Genomic DNA, 12,832 nt, shown 5'->3' on the forward strand with positions numbered 1-12,832 from the left:
GCTCTGCTCTCGGTCCTCTATGGCAGCGAATCACTGCAGCAGAATGGAGACGTGAGAAAACAGCGCTGTGTTCCTGAAATCACACCGCTGCTGTCGAGGAACTTTTTTTTCTGTGCTCTTTTCTTTTCCCACTATATTTACAACTTTACCTATCGGAGATATTTGATGATAAGTAATGGAAGTCGCTGCAACATGTATGTTCCTGCTGTGCAGTCTGCGCGTTTCTCTGGCGGCTGATTGGGAGATTGTGGACACTCATTCTACCTACCCCGGTGATGCAATCGACTACAAGGATCCCTGTAAAGCTGGTACTGTGAATTTATTGATCTTTTCAATTCCTTTTGATGTATATGTAATGTGTTTTCAGCCCCAATAGGTGCTAATCACTGTTAGCTATAAGTGCAATGTTGCTCTTAATTATGTAGATGTAAAGACAGCTGGTAATTTAGAATTACATGTAAAATAATACAAATATTTCCATGCGAAAAAATGCAAAATAAATTGCCTCCATATTTTCATCCTATTGTCAATATTTAATAATTAGGTGTTAACCTGCGTTATAGGTTACTGCAAAAACACCAATACTGTCGCAGTGAAACTTATAGTTTCTTGTTGTTACTATATTTCCAGATGTTTGTACCACTTTATTTATTTGCTCTATTCGTCACTTCTGTGGTCTTTTAATCTTGGTTTAAACTAGAAGTGTGTTGTAGCCTCTCAAGTAATGTTCAAGTTATGTGAAAGAACTAATACCACAATATGAAAATACTCCATTACAAGTAAAAGTCCTGTGTTTATAATAAACAAAATATAATAGATTATATTATATAATACTCATTTATAATGCCATATTAGATTATTACTACTAATGCATGTCAGTGCATTCTATGGTTTTTCTAATGTTTTTTATATAAGTGGTAGTTTCGTCTACAGAAAAGATTCATAGTTTATGAGCAACATAAAGATATCCAAAGTACTATAATAACTACAGCTGTCAAATAAATGTAGTGGAGTAAAACATACGCTTTTTGTCTCCGAAATGTAGTGGAGTAGAAGTATCAAATAGCTTAAAATGGATGTACTCAAGTGAAGTACAAGTACCTCAGAATTGTACTTAGGTGCAGTACTTGATGCAAATGTATTTAGTGACATTAAACTGCTGGTTTAAGATAAAGAAAGCAAGTTTGTCTAAAAAATAAACTCTTATGAACAAGAAACATTCAATAAAACATAATAATAGATATGCAGATATAGAGGATAGTGATGACATATCGTCATGCATCATCAATTGAATGTGAAAACCTGAATTTATTGTGTCTTTGATTTAATTCATCCGTCTGCCACATCTTTGCAATGAGCCTTCTGCAGTGTTAAAGAAATACAACTTTATTCCATCATCTAACATGCCAAACAATTACTTTGGTTATTAGTAGGCCTCCCGCTGTTTGGGGTCCCTTTTCACTTGTGACTTCTGAAAACTTCCAAAACACACAACTCTTCTTTTCCGAGGCAGTTGCCTGGAGACTTGAGGTCATTGAGGCTGTGCCAGTGCAGTCCTCGGCTGGACGCCGGTGAAATCCCTCTGGCTTCAGGGCATGGGGTGCACACTGCAGGGGTGACAGTCATTTACAGTCACCCTTTGCATGAGTGAATTCACTTCAAAGGACGACACAGGGCCTGTTAAGTCTTTTCATTTGGACTTTCAAAGGTTGTTACATCACGCGGCTAAATTAAGTATTTAATGGGAGTGACTCTGGTGAGCTGGTCGGCCCGACTAGTAAAACACGAGGAGGTCATAATAATGGGAACTAAATGTTAGTTAGAAAACATGAACACAATGTGTGTGTGATGTCAGCTTTAGGTTTCAGAAGAGACATTTCGAAGCTTGGATTTAGATTTCCCACTCAGTGATGTCTTCGTCAGTTACTGGAGCCAGAAGATCCTAATTTGGACTTCAGTATTAGCTATTGAGATTCTAATGTTTTTGTGTCTTGTTGTTCGACTTTGTATTTTAAGGCATAAATTGAAGGTGTTCCCATTCAATGCAACCCGACCTTAGTCCAATTCTCTGTCCCAGACATTACTCATTCCTGCTTTTGGCATTTTTGATTGCTTAAGATTGCTCTTCTTTGTCTCCCAATCTTCAGCTGCAACTCTTCAGCACTTTCATCCCTTTTATCTTCCAGTTTCTGAGCTATGCTGTTATGCAAGAACACGTTTCCATACTTGGCATTTTATGCTACTGTAGAAAAGATGGAGCCTGTTAACATTATAACATGATCTCAGAGTCTCATACAAAAGATAATGTTTGGGAACTCCATGCTGCTAAACTAAACGCACACAAAACAAACATTGATCCACGAGGATAATTTAGTTTGTTGGTTACGTTAATTTTAGAAGACAGTGAGTTTCCTCTCATAATAATTTGACTGGTAAATAAATATGTTTAGTCCATAAAGCTGGTAAAAGATGCCGCACTTCACCTTATCAGGCATGTGAAGGTCTTTGCTCCCATGTAGAGAACTTCACTCCTGGGTTAATGAGTTGCTGAGCATGAATATGAAAACATATCCTGCTCATTGACCACTTAACTACAACAGAGTTGTGTCAATTTGGGAAACGCACAACTTTGAAAACGTCATTCATATAAAGCTCATACAATATTTCTTTGTGGTGGTTCTTTGCCGTTTGAGTAAAAGTCCAGCACAGCGTGATCACAATCCTGTAAAGTATTCAGTTCACTGTGTGTGCTCAGGAGGAGTGTTTGCTGATCAAACAGACACATGGAGTTAGTTCAGACCTCTTGTCAGGACTCATATCACACACAGTAAAGCATGCAGGGAGTTTTTGCTGCTGTTGAGATGCAGTTTAAAGATCAGTTTTAACTAACCATCTACCCAAACAGCGTTATACTACTGCATATAGTTAGATGGTGAGTGTAACATATTAATATATGTGCATTTTTGTTCCAGGTTTGTAATATGAAACAATAAGACTTGAAATTCTACATTTTTAAAGTTCAGTTATCCTCAGATTAAGGTTTCTAGTTACACTTTACTTAAAATAAGTAGTATTACATTTTGGGAAATACGCTTTCTTGCCTATCTTTGGATGATAAGACCAATGCCATTTTAAAATCTGTTCATTAAATCTGTATAGCTCCAGCCAACAGATGGTTAGCTTAGCTTAGCATAAAGACTGGAAACTGGGGTAGATAGCCTGGCTCTGTTCAAAGGCTAAAACACATCTGAAGCTCACTAATTCACATTTTTCTATCTTATTTATTTTAGTTGTGCACATAACCCTCCATAAAACCATGTGTTTACTCTCTGAATTTTGTATGAATACAAGAAATGAGATAGCGTAACATTATTTAGAGTTTTCGAGGTGCTGCCATTTCTATACAGAGCCAGGCTAGCTGTTTCCAGGCTTTATGCTAAGCTAAGCTAACGTCTCTTTTAATGAAATGTATTGCTTAATTTGTTTTTTTATCATAATTTCCTCTTCATGTGTGTATTGTGTATCAGTATCTGTATATGTGTTCCCCAGCTGCCTTTTGGGGAGATATTGCCCTGGATGAAGATGACCTCCGCATGTTCAGAGCAGCCCACAGCTATGATGTTGCACAGTCCAACCACGCAGACTCAGGTATCAAAACAGAAATACGTTTACTAGCCTATGAATAATTCTAACTGACTGACTGGTGAGTTCAAATAAAGAGATGATGGTCAATACAGATTTTTATTTTTTTATTTTACAGTTAACAGCTCCACTTCCAGTGGGAGCGTGCGGAGTAAGAGAGCTGCAGGCAGGCAGCGTGTCCATCGTCGGAGGAGAGCAGCTACCTCCAGACCTGAGCGAATGTGGCCAGATGGCATCATCCCGTATCTGATCAGTGGGAACTTCACTGGTAAACTCTGAATTAAATAAGTAAAACATTCATATATTCTTACAGGGGAGTTGTCTGCTATACACAGCCGGCATGTGTTCGCTGTCCTTGTGCGGGTCCTTGTGGCCTGCTGAAGCTCTCAAACTCTTAATTCCTTTCAGGCAGTCAGAGAGCCATTTTCCGTCAGGCGATGCGTCACTGGGAGAAAAACACTTGTGTAACATTCACTGAGAGGACGACTGAAGAAAGCTACATTGTTTTCACCTACCGACCCTGTGGGTGAGTGCTCATTAACCACTTTTAAAGGGGACATGTAAAGGTAATTTTCAGGTTCATTCTTGTATTTTGGGTTTACTACTAGAACATGTTTACATGCTTTAATGTTCAAAAGACACAATATTTTTCTCACGCTGTCTATCTGAATGTACCTTATATATCCAGCCCCTTTAAGCCCCTTTAAGCCCCCCTCCCAAAAAAAAACCCAGTGTGCTCTGATTTGCTTGCGAGGAAAATTGCAAAGGTAGTTCTCAAGCCGTTGCCAGAGGGGCTCAGATGGGGGGCGTTATATTCTAATGCATGTGACATAAGAAGGGGAAGCCAAATCTGAATGACTTGTTTTCTAATCAAGGCAGCGCACAAACAACTGACTGGTTGTTTTATTTCACAGATTGTGTTGGTATCTGGTACTGAAAAAGTTAGTTTTTCATGATACAGTATGTCCCCTTTAAAGCATTTAATTTGTTTAGGTTTTGTTCACTTCTATTTATTAATTTATTTGCATATATAAAATGCCTCTGCTTGTAGCCCAGTCTTCACTCACATCGAAGCCAAACAGATTTATTTTATTTACACTGTACTTGTTAACAAAGCAACTGTTTTCTAACATGTGACAGCTAATTGAATATCGAAGTACACAGAAATCAATAGAAGGCCATGGCTGCCTGTAGAGAAATTACATCCAAGAACCTAAAACTGTAAAACCTTCATACTACAAAAAAGAAAAGTATAGATAACGTATAATTAAGGAGTTTAATCTTGCAAACACATGGTGGTATTCACAAGCAGCTCAGTGTTCGTTCTGTAAATGCTCCAGGAACGGTGTCTCCCCCTGCAGGTGTTGCTCCTACGTGGGGAGGAGAGGTGGCGGGCCCCAGGCCATCTCTATAGGAAAGAATTGTGACAAGTTTGGCATTGTGGTGCATGAACTGGGCCACGTGATCGGCTTCTGGCACGAACACACACGTCCGGACCGGGACGAGCATGTAAGCATCATCAGGGACAACATCCAACCAGGTACCGTTACTGAGCTTTGATGTGTAAAGTGTAAAAACATGGGAGTGCTTACTGACCCTCCAGATGTTTTTCCTTGCATTTAGCCCTGCTGATTATGTGTTCATGAATAGGACAGGAGTATAACTTCCTGAAGATGGAGCCAGGCGAGGTCGACTCACTTGGGGAGGTATACGACTTTGGCAGCATCATGCATTATGCAAGAAATACATTTTCCAGGTTGGCATTGTGATGCTTTTTTACGCTTTTCTTTCTGAAAGTTAGTTTTGTGCTAAAGCGACTGCAAGGATTTCATCACTTTTTATTTCCCAGCTGTACTTTGTTTCCACTTCTACCCTGTTTTATGTTATTATGTTAACAGGCTATTAAACAGCTGCCTCTCAACCCTAAACATTTAGTGATTCACTCTGTCCCGCCTGTCTGTATATTTTAACTGGTATTATACAGGGGGCCAGGCCATCGTCACCACCACCTTACTTCTGACAAGCAGGGATTAAACTCCTTTACATTCCTGTTGTTAAGACCTTTAATTCACTATTTCACTAATAAGAGTTCTGTCTTGTTACTGTAGTCGCACAGTATTCAATACAGGGTCTATGGGTCTATTTGACCTCCCTAACTGCCCCTAATGTCATGCTGCATTATCAGCTGAGCTACTCCACTGACCTGGTGTTTGTTCCTACATTCAGCTCTGCTAAACAAGCGCCATAGGAAACCTCCGGGGATTTGATCTTTTATTGTCACAGAAATGGTTTCACACTAGTCTCCTTTTCATTTCTGTCTCGTGCATGTTGTTGCCCCGTTGCTTTTCTCTGGGCTTTGGTTTTTTACCTCCACCGCTGCTTCGCTGGTGTGGGTTATGGAGGCGAGCCAAGCTAAATAAAAGCCTGGCAGTTCAGGCTTTGTTGAACAATTTGGGCTGGAGTGGCCTTTTTTTTCTGGCATTCAGGAGCGGGCTCCACTGAGCCGGCTGGCACCGTCGAAAGGCCCCATTCAGAGTGCTCTGTTTGCACATGCCTGTCATTCATGGGTGAGTCACCATGGGAACTGTGCAAAAGTGACCTCCAAACCCAGTGAGAGATTATCAGAATCAATAAAGTATCAAGGTGTTGAACAGGAGTCGGATCTTTAAAACAAAACAAAAAAAGATTCTCTCTGTGTGGACTTTTAAAAATCCCATTTTCCTGCACACCTGCGTAGTTAGACGATGTTTATCCTCATTAGGCTTCGTGGGCTGTAATTGATTTTTAAATTATTATATTCTTTTTTAATCTTTGTTACTACTTTGTGATTTGTCAAAACAGAGGCATCTTCTTAGACACCATCTTGCCCCGTTACGACGTCAACGGAGTCAGGCCACCCATTGGACAGAGGACTATGCTTAGCAAAGGGGACATTGCACAAGCCCGCAAACTCTACAAGTGTGCAAGTAAGCTGTTGTATATGTGTAGAAAGCATCATCACCCAAATTTATTTTTGGGTATCTTTATTATTTTCAGTGCCAATAACAAAATGACACACCATGCCTGTGCACAAAAGCTAAAACAAACAGTTTAAAATATTCTCTCTTCTTCTTTCTGGGACTTTATTGTTACTCCGCCGGTCTATTGTGGTATAACCATGTGTGTGTCATGATGTGTGGTTGTTAAAGGATGTGGGGACAGCCTGCAGGAGAGCGCTGGAAACTTCTCTTCTCCCGGTTTTCCAAACGGTTACTCAGCGTACGCTCACTGTGTCTGGAGGATTTCTGTCACTCCTGGAGAGAAGGTGCGCGATGACAAATAACAGTTCATTCAATAAGACAAGTAGCCAAACTGATCAAGTTATACTGACTTAATGAATGCCAGTGCCATATCATGATGTTCAATAAATGTACTTTCCCAATCCCAAATACGGGGATAAAAAAAGTCAGTATATGGCTACCTCAATGTCACATTTTTCAAACCTCGTTTAAATATTTTCAACTCTTGTGAATCTAGATAAACGTTGAATCTTAAAATCTTCCCTCCATGTCTTCTTCTGTCTCAGATTGTTCTGAATTTTACTTCCATGGATCTCTTCAGGAGTCACTTGTGTTGGTACGACCACGTGGAGGTTCGAGATGGGTTCTGGAGAAAAGCTCCTCTGAAAGGTTTTTAAGTTTGATTTAAAATAGACCTCCTCTCTCTGTCTACTATAAAGTGTCATTCCTGTGTCATACACTCAGTATTAAGTACTGTGAAGTATTATTTTGTCATGTACTTTGGCAGGCCGTTTTTGTGGAGACACACTTCCAGATCAAATCATCTCAACCGACAGTCAACTGTGGATTGAATTCAGAAGCAGCAGCAGCTGGTTGGGCAAAGGCTTTTCAGCAGTCTATGAAGGTACAACATTGACTATTTTAATATGCACTTTTCGTATAATCTCGTGTGAGCCATCAGCAATTACACCAGGTTTTCCAGTTCCTTTTAACTGCAAAATGTAGGCAACTGAAGGTAGAAATATTGAAAGCTAATCTCTGGTCGAAACAAATCACTTCTCACTTCCTGTGCAGCCATCTGCGGGGGAGAGGTGAAGCGGGACAGCGGCCAGATCCAATCTCCCAATTATCCCGATGACTACCAGTCCAACAAAGTGTGTGTGTGGAAAATCACAGTACCAGAGGGTTTTGATGTTGGCCTCTCCTTTCAGTCGTTTGAGGTAAAATAACTCTTATTGTGTAAAGTACCAATATAATGCGACCTCATGTTCCTTCATCTTACTTTTATTTTTCTTAGCTCTTACTTTTTGTTTCGACCTTGAAAGGCCAGAAAGGCCTGTTGAAACATCACAATCATCTTCTGCAATGTCTCTTTGCAAACTTCACTGTGCTTGCTTCCCCTGCAGATTGAGAAACATGACAGCTGTGCCTACGACTTCGTGGAGGTGAGGGATGGCAGCTCGGAGAGCAGCCCGCTGCTCGGACGTTTCTGTAGCTACGACAAACCGGACGACATCAAAAGCAGCTCCAATCAACTCTGGCTGAAGTTTGTGTCTGACGGCTCCGTCAACAAAGCTGGGTTTGCAGCCAACTTTTTTAAAGGTCGGAAAGTCATTTCAGTTACAAACTGCCACAATTGGAAAAATACTTTTGGTTTTATTTTGACAATTTTTTTTTTTGCCAGAGATGGACGAGTGCTCCAGACCTGACAACGGTCACTGCGAGCAGCGCTGTCTGAACATGCTGGGCAGCTACAGATGTGCGTGTGACCCCGGATATGAGCTGGCAGCTGACAAACGCAGCTGTGAGAGTGAGTGTAGAGCACGACTCCACACACTGAGCCTGCAAGTTAGTTCAATCTGTACTTCTCTCACTGCAACATACATAAACAATGCACCCAAGAAGACAATGGAGTGGAAGCAGTGCTGGATCTTTGTGGTGATCACATTCAGGTGCTCTTTGGATCCTTCTGGTGTACTGTGCTTATTGCAGCTTGTGACTCATTGCATGTGTGAGATTTGGTCACCAATGCAAGTCTCCTTTCAAAAGTAGTGTTTGGTCATTTTATTAACCAACAAACATATTGCCAGGTTAATTAAAGGCATTTACATTTTTCAATTTGGATTATTTTTGAAGGTGCATTTTATAGACAATCAGACATTAATCCCACCCATGCATGAACACTTCACAAAATAGGGGGAAAGAGCAGACCTGGCTCTGTCAAACGTAATAAAATCTGCATATCAGCAACTGTTTCCTCCTGTTTACAGTATTAGTGTTAAACTGTTTCCACTGAGTTCATTCATCTTCAGGTCAAGAGTTTGTAACGAACACAGGTTAATGTCAAGTGGAGACATGATTCCCTTGTAGTCTCTCTTCTACCACAAGAGGGCACTACTCTCTTTCTGTCTTTTTGAGCCTTGACAGCCTGTTACACTGATTTGATTCATTCAAACAGTAAAAATATAGAATCATTTCCCTCGAGTGCATTCCTTAATTTTATAGAAATATATCAAATGTTATTCTGCAATCTTAGAGCATTTATTCCAGTACCACTATTTCCTATGAAGATTTAACTTGGTTGTAACTTTAGTTCTAGTAATTAAGATCCCGTTAATTAAGAGCTAATCTTTTTCTGCAGTTAAATGATTAGATAATAGGTTCAAGAAATTCACATATTCACTCAAATGGGTGATGTAATTTATGCTTCCGTGTTTTCCCCCACCAGCAGCTGCCTGTGGCGGGTTCATCACCAAGCTGAATGGCTCCCTCACCACCCCTGGGTGGCCCAAAGAATACCCTCCCAACAAGAACTGTGTGTGGCAGCTGGTGGCACCCATTCAGTACCGCATCACTCTGGTGTTCGATGTGTTTGAGACCGAAGGGAATGATGTAAGTTTATCAAAGTGATGTTTTTTCTGTTTATAGGTAATATATCTTTCTGCTGACTTATCAAACAACCTGCTAAAATCATGATCAGGCCAATTCTTTGTCCTCTTTAGTAAGTAAAATTGTCCAGTGTTTACCATCAGGTGTGTAAATATGATTATGTGGAGGTGCGCAGTGGGTTGAGTTCAGACTCTGAGCTCCATGGAAAGTTCTGTGGAGCGGAGAAACCCGAGGTGATCACCTCCCAACACAACAACATGAGGATCGAGTTCAAGTCTGACAACACCGTCTCCAAGAGGGGCTTCAAGGCTCACTTCTTCTCTGGTAAGTCATGAGAATTATTCAGGAAGCATTGAGGAAGGAGATACTGAGGAAGTATTACATAATGTCAAAGAGCTGGTACAGAAGGAAAACACCACTCCACTCCAAAAACAATGCAATTCTGAAGCAAGATCTGAGACATGTGGAAACACAGGCTCTGGATGTATTTGGCAACCCTCCATTTGGCTCTGTGGACTGGAAGGACTGAGCTTTTATAAACATAATGCTCTAACCCAAGAGATATTTTGCAGGGTTGTGGGTCTGAATTTTTTTCATACTGCAGATTCTTCCTCCTTGAGGAAAGTCTGTATGTCTGCACATCTTGGCGTAAAATGTTAACTCAATAAGTTCTGCAAGTCTTCTGCAGCCTGTTGTGACAGATGCCAATGTTGTGCAAAGGATTTCTTTTAATTCAAATTCTTTAAACGTCTAAACAGATATAGACGAGTGCTCCAAAGAAAACGGAGGCTGCCAGCATGAATGTGTGAACACCTTCGGGAGCTACAGCTGTCAGTGCCGCAGCGGCTTCATGCTGCACGATAATAAGCACGACTGCAAGGAAGGTACAGAAGTGTTTCTGCTGTCCTCTCATGTGTTTGATTTAAAGGGTCAGTTCACCCAAACTACAGAAAGTCTGGATAAAATGTCTTATTTTGATTCTTTACCTTTTTAAATCCAGTCCTTTGAGTTTATCACCTCGTGAGAGTCAGCTGACATTTAAAGTCATGAGGGCACACAGGCTGGGGCGTTCAACTTTGGTACTTTGTTTGATAAGCTGTAAATATTATCTTTATATATACACACACTGTCGTGCCCAGATGAGCTTGTGCTGCTGCTTCCTGGGAGAAAACATACAGACACATACGATAGTGGCCGTTAGTGGACGTGGCCGCGCTGTTGTGTGGATGTTGATGCGCGTCTATTTGCACTTATAGCGCATGCGCTAACCAAAGCCCGGCCGGACTGGTGCTGATCCGAATAACTTCCTGCACTCCCTCGGGTCTTCAGCAACACATCTGTCAGCCGTGAAGTAGATCGATCCAGGAGTTGGCGAGATAATCGAAAATCAGATACACACATACAGAGTGTGTTGATGATGGATTTTCTCAGTGTGGATGGATTTCTTAGGAACTACTTATAGCCACTGATTACTTGTGATGAATGCCTATTCAAAAAAAAAAAAAAGACCCCAGAGGACACATGAAGAGAAGTAAATGATGTGAACACACTTTGTTTTTCAGCGGGCTGTGATAATGCTGTAAACACGGTGTCAGGCACAATGAGCAGCCCCAACTGGCCTGATAAGTATCCCAGCAAGAAGGCCTGCACCTGGTCTCTGTCCACAACCCCGGGCCATCGTATCAAACTAGTATGTCAATGGATGCTTTGTCATGACCCGCATTAAAGACTTAAAAAGCAACTTATCGAGATAATTCATAGCTTTTTAAAATAACTTTCAGGTTTTTAACGAGATCGACATGGAGGCTCATCTGGAATGTGCTTACGACCATCTGGAGATCTACGACGGACAAGACGCACGTGCCCAGAGTCTCGGACGCTTCTGTGGCACCAAAAAACCTTCTCCAGTCGTCTCCACTGGCAACAAAATGTTCCTGCGTTTTTTCTCAGACAACTCGGTGCAGAAGAGAGGCTTTGAGGCTTCATACAGAGCAGGTGGGCAAAGCAAGCGTAACTTTTCTACACCCAAAAAGCCTGGAAAATTATTAAAATGGCACTTTGGAGAAAGAATAGAATACCAAAAATGTGATGTTTGGGTTTGTTTTCCTCTGTGTTTAGAAAAGTATCATTCTTTCCTCACTTTTTACGAGGTCCTCTTTGTGACCCTCTAATTTTGTGGTTGTGAATTCCCAGAATGTGGAGGAAGCCTGAAAGCCGAGGTCAAGTCAAAAGATCTTTACTCTCATGCCCAGTTTGGAGATAACAACTACCCCGGCGGCTCCGACTGTCTGTGGGTGGTCTCTGCTGAGAAGGGTTACGGAGTGGAGATCATCTTCCAAGTGTTTGAGATCGAGGAGGAGGCAGACTGCGGGTATGATTACGTGGAGCTGTATGACGGCGCTGACATCAAGTCTCCGAGGCTGGGACGATATTGTGGATCTGGGGTAAGGCTAAAAATATCAGTCTTGTGTAGTAAACACTGTTTATATTATACTTCCTAAACCTTTTGTCTTTTTCTTTTTCTCAGGCCCCAGAGGAAGTCTACTCAGCCGGAGACGGCATAGTTTTAAAGTTTCACTCAGACGACAGCATCAATAAAAAAGGCTTTCATGTACGCTACACAAGCACAAAGTTCCAGGACACGTTACACGAAAGCAAGTGACTGTCTAACTACCCCAAACCTAAATGGAGACTTCACCCCTAACATTTGGTCGGACACACCCATCTGCAGGCGAGGAGTGGATACATGGATTGATACCACAAACACCAACACGCATACTTTACATTCACATTTTGTTACACAGAGTGAAGCCATGCAGACACATTGCATCTTTCCTCTTCCACAGCTTCATAGGATGAAAGGCGAGGACTAGTTTGCAGTGATTATTTTGAGTAAATTCAGTGACACTGCCTGTAATGAGCTGATTAAGTCATAGCACTGTGTTGAGATATAAAATGTATATATTGTGATATAGTTTTCATGTTTGTTTTTTTATCATAATATCAACTGTGTCACTTTTTACTGTCTGGGATTGAAGGTTCACTTTGTTATATTAAATCCCAGGACAAATGCATATAATAATAATAATAATAATAATAATAATAATAATAATAATAACAATAATAATAATAATAATAACAATAACAATAATAATAATAATAATAATAATAATAATAATAATAATAATAATAATAATAATAATAATAATAATAATAATAATGAGTTTGCAGGAATAAAAAATATATGTTGAAAGCTAAACTGCTGTTATTTAATATTTTTCTGTCCTGCCTTAAATTGACTT

At 40.6% G+C, this 12,832-nt stretch overlaps 1 protein-coding gene across 3 annotated transcripts; it reads left to right on the top strand.

Moving 5' to 3' along the window:
• The first annotated feature begins 14 nt into the window (after positions 1–14).
• Positions 15–12,500, top strand: LOC115016494 (bone morphogenetic protein 1-like). Of its 3 annotated transcripts, none has more exons than XM_029444262.1 (20): positions 15–308; positions 3,550–3,648; positions 3,761–3,910; positions 4,051–4,168; positions 5,004–5,182; positions 5,293–5,398; positions 6,484–6,608; positions 6,831–6,946; positions 7,208–7,310; positions 7,429–7,545; positions 7,716–7,861; positions 8,048–8,243; positions 8,326–8,451; positions 9,370–9,533; positions 9,674–9,854; positions 10,289–10,414; positions 11,093–11,220; positions 11,312–11,525; positions 11,724–11,974; positions 12,058–12,500. In XM_029444262.1, exons 1-20 carry the CDS (start codon positions 176–178, stop codon positions 12,190–12,192), a joined length of 2,913 nt encoding a protein of 970 aa, XP_029300122.1. In that variant the 5' UTR covers positions 15–175; the 3' UTR covers positions 12,193–12,500. The 3 variants fall into 3 exon arrangements, with proteins under 3 accessions (XP_029300122.1, XP_029300124.1, XP_029300123.1); XM_029444264.1 differs by having other exon boundaries at positions 9,698–9,854; XM_029444263.1 differs by having other exon boundaries at positions 9,373–9,533.
• Positions 12,501–12,832: the final 332 nt, after the last annotated feature.

Source organism: Cottoperca gobio, chromosome 12 (genome assembly GCF_900634415.1).
Source record: "Cottoperca gobio chromosome 12, fCotGob3.1, whole genome shotgun sequence".
Taxonomy (NCBI): Eukaryota; Metazoa; Chordata; class Actinopteri; order Perciformes; family Bovichtidae; genus Cottoperca; species Cottoperca gobio.

Coding starts and splice junctions, on each gene's coding strand:
- LOC115016494 (XM_029444262.1), top strand. CDS start 176: ATGGAAGTCGCTGCAACATGTATGTTCCTGCTGTGCAGTCTGCGCGTT. Junction 3,911..4,050: donor GATCAGTGGGAACTTCACTG/GTAAACTCTGAA, acceptor AATTCCTTTCAG/GCAGTCAGAGAGCCATTTTC. Junction 5,183..5,292: donor CAGGGACAACATCCAACCAG/GTACCGTTACTG, acceptor GTTCATGAATAG/GACAGGAGTATAACTTCCTG.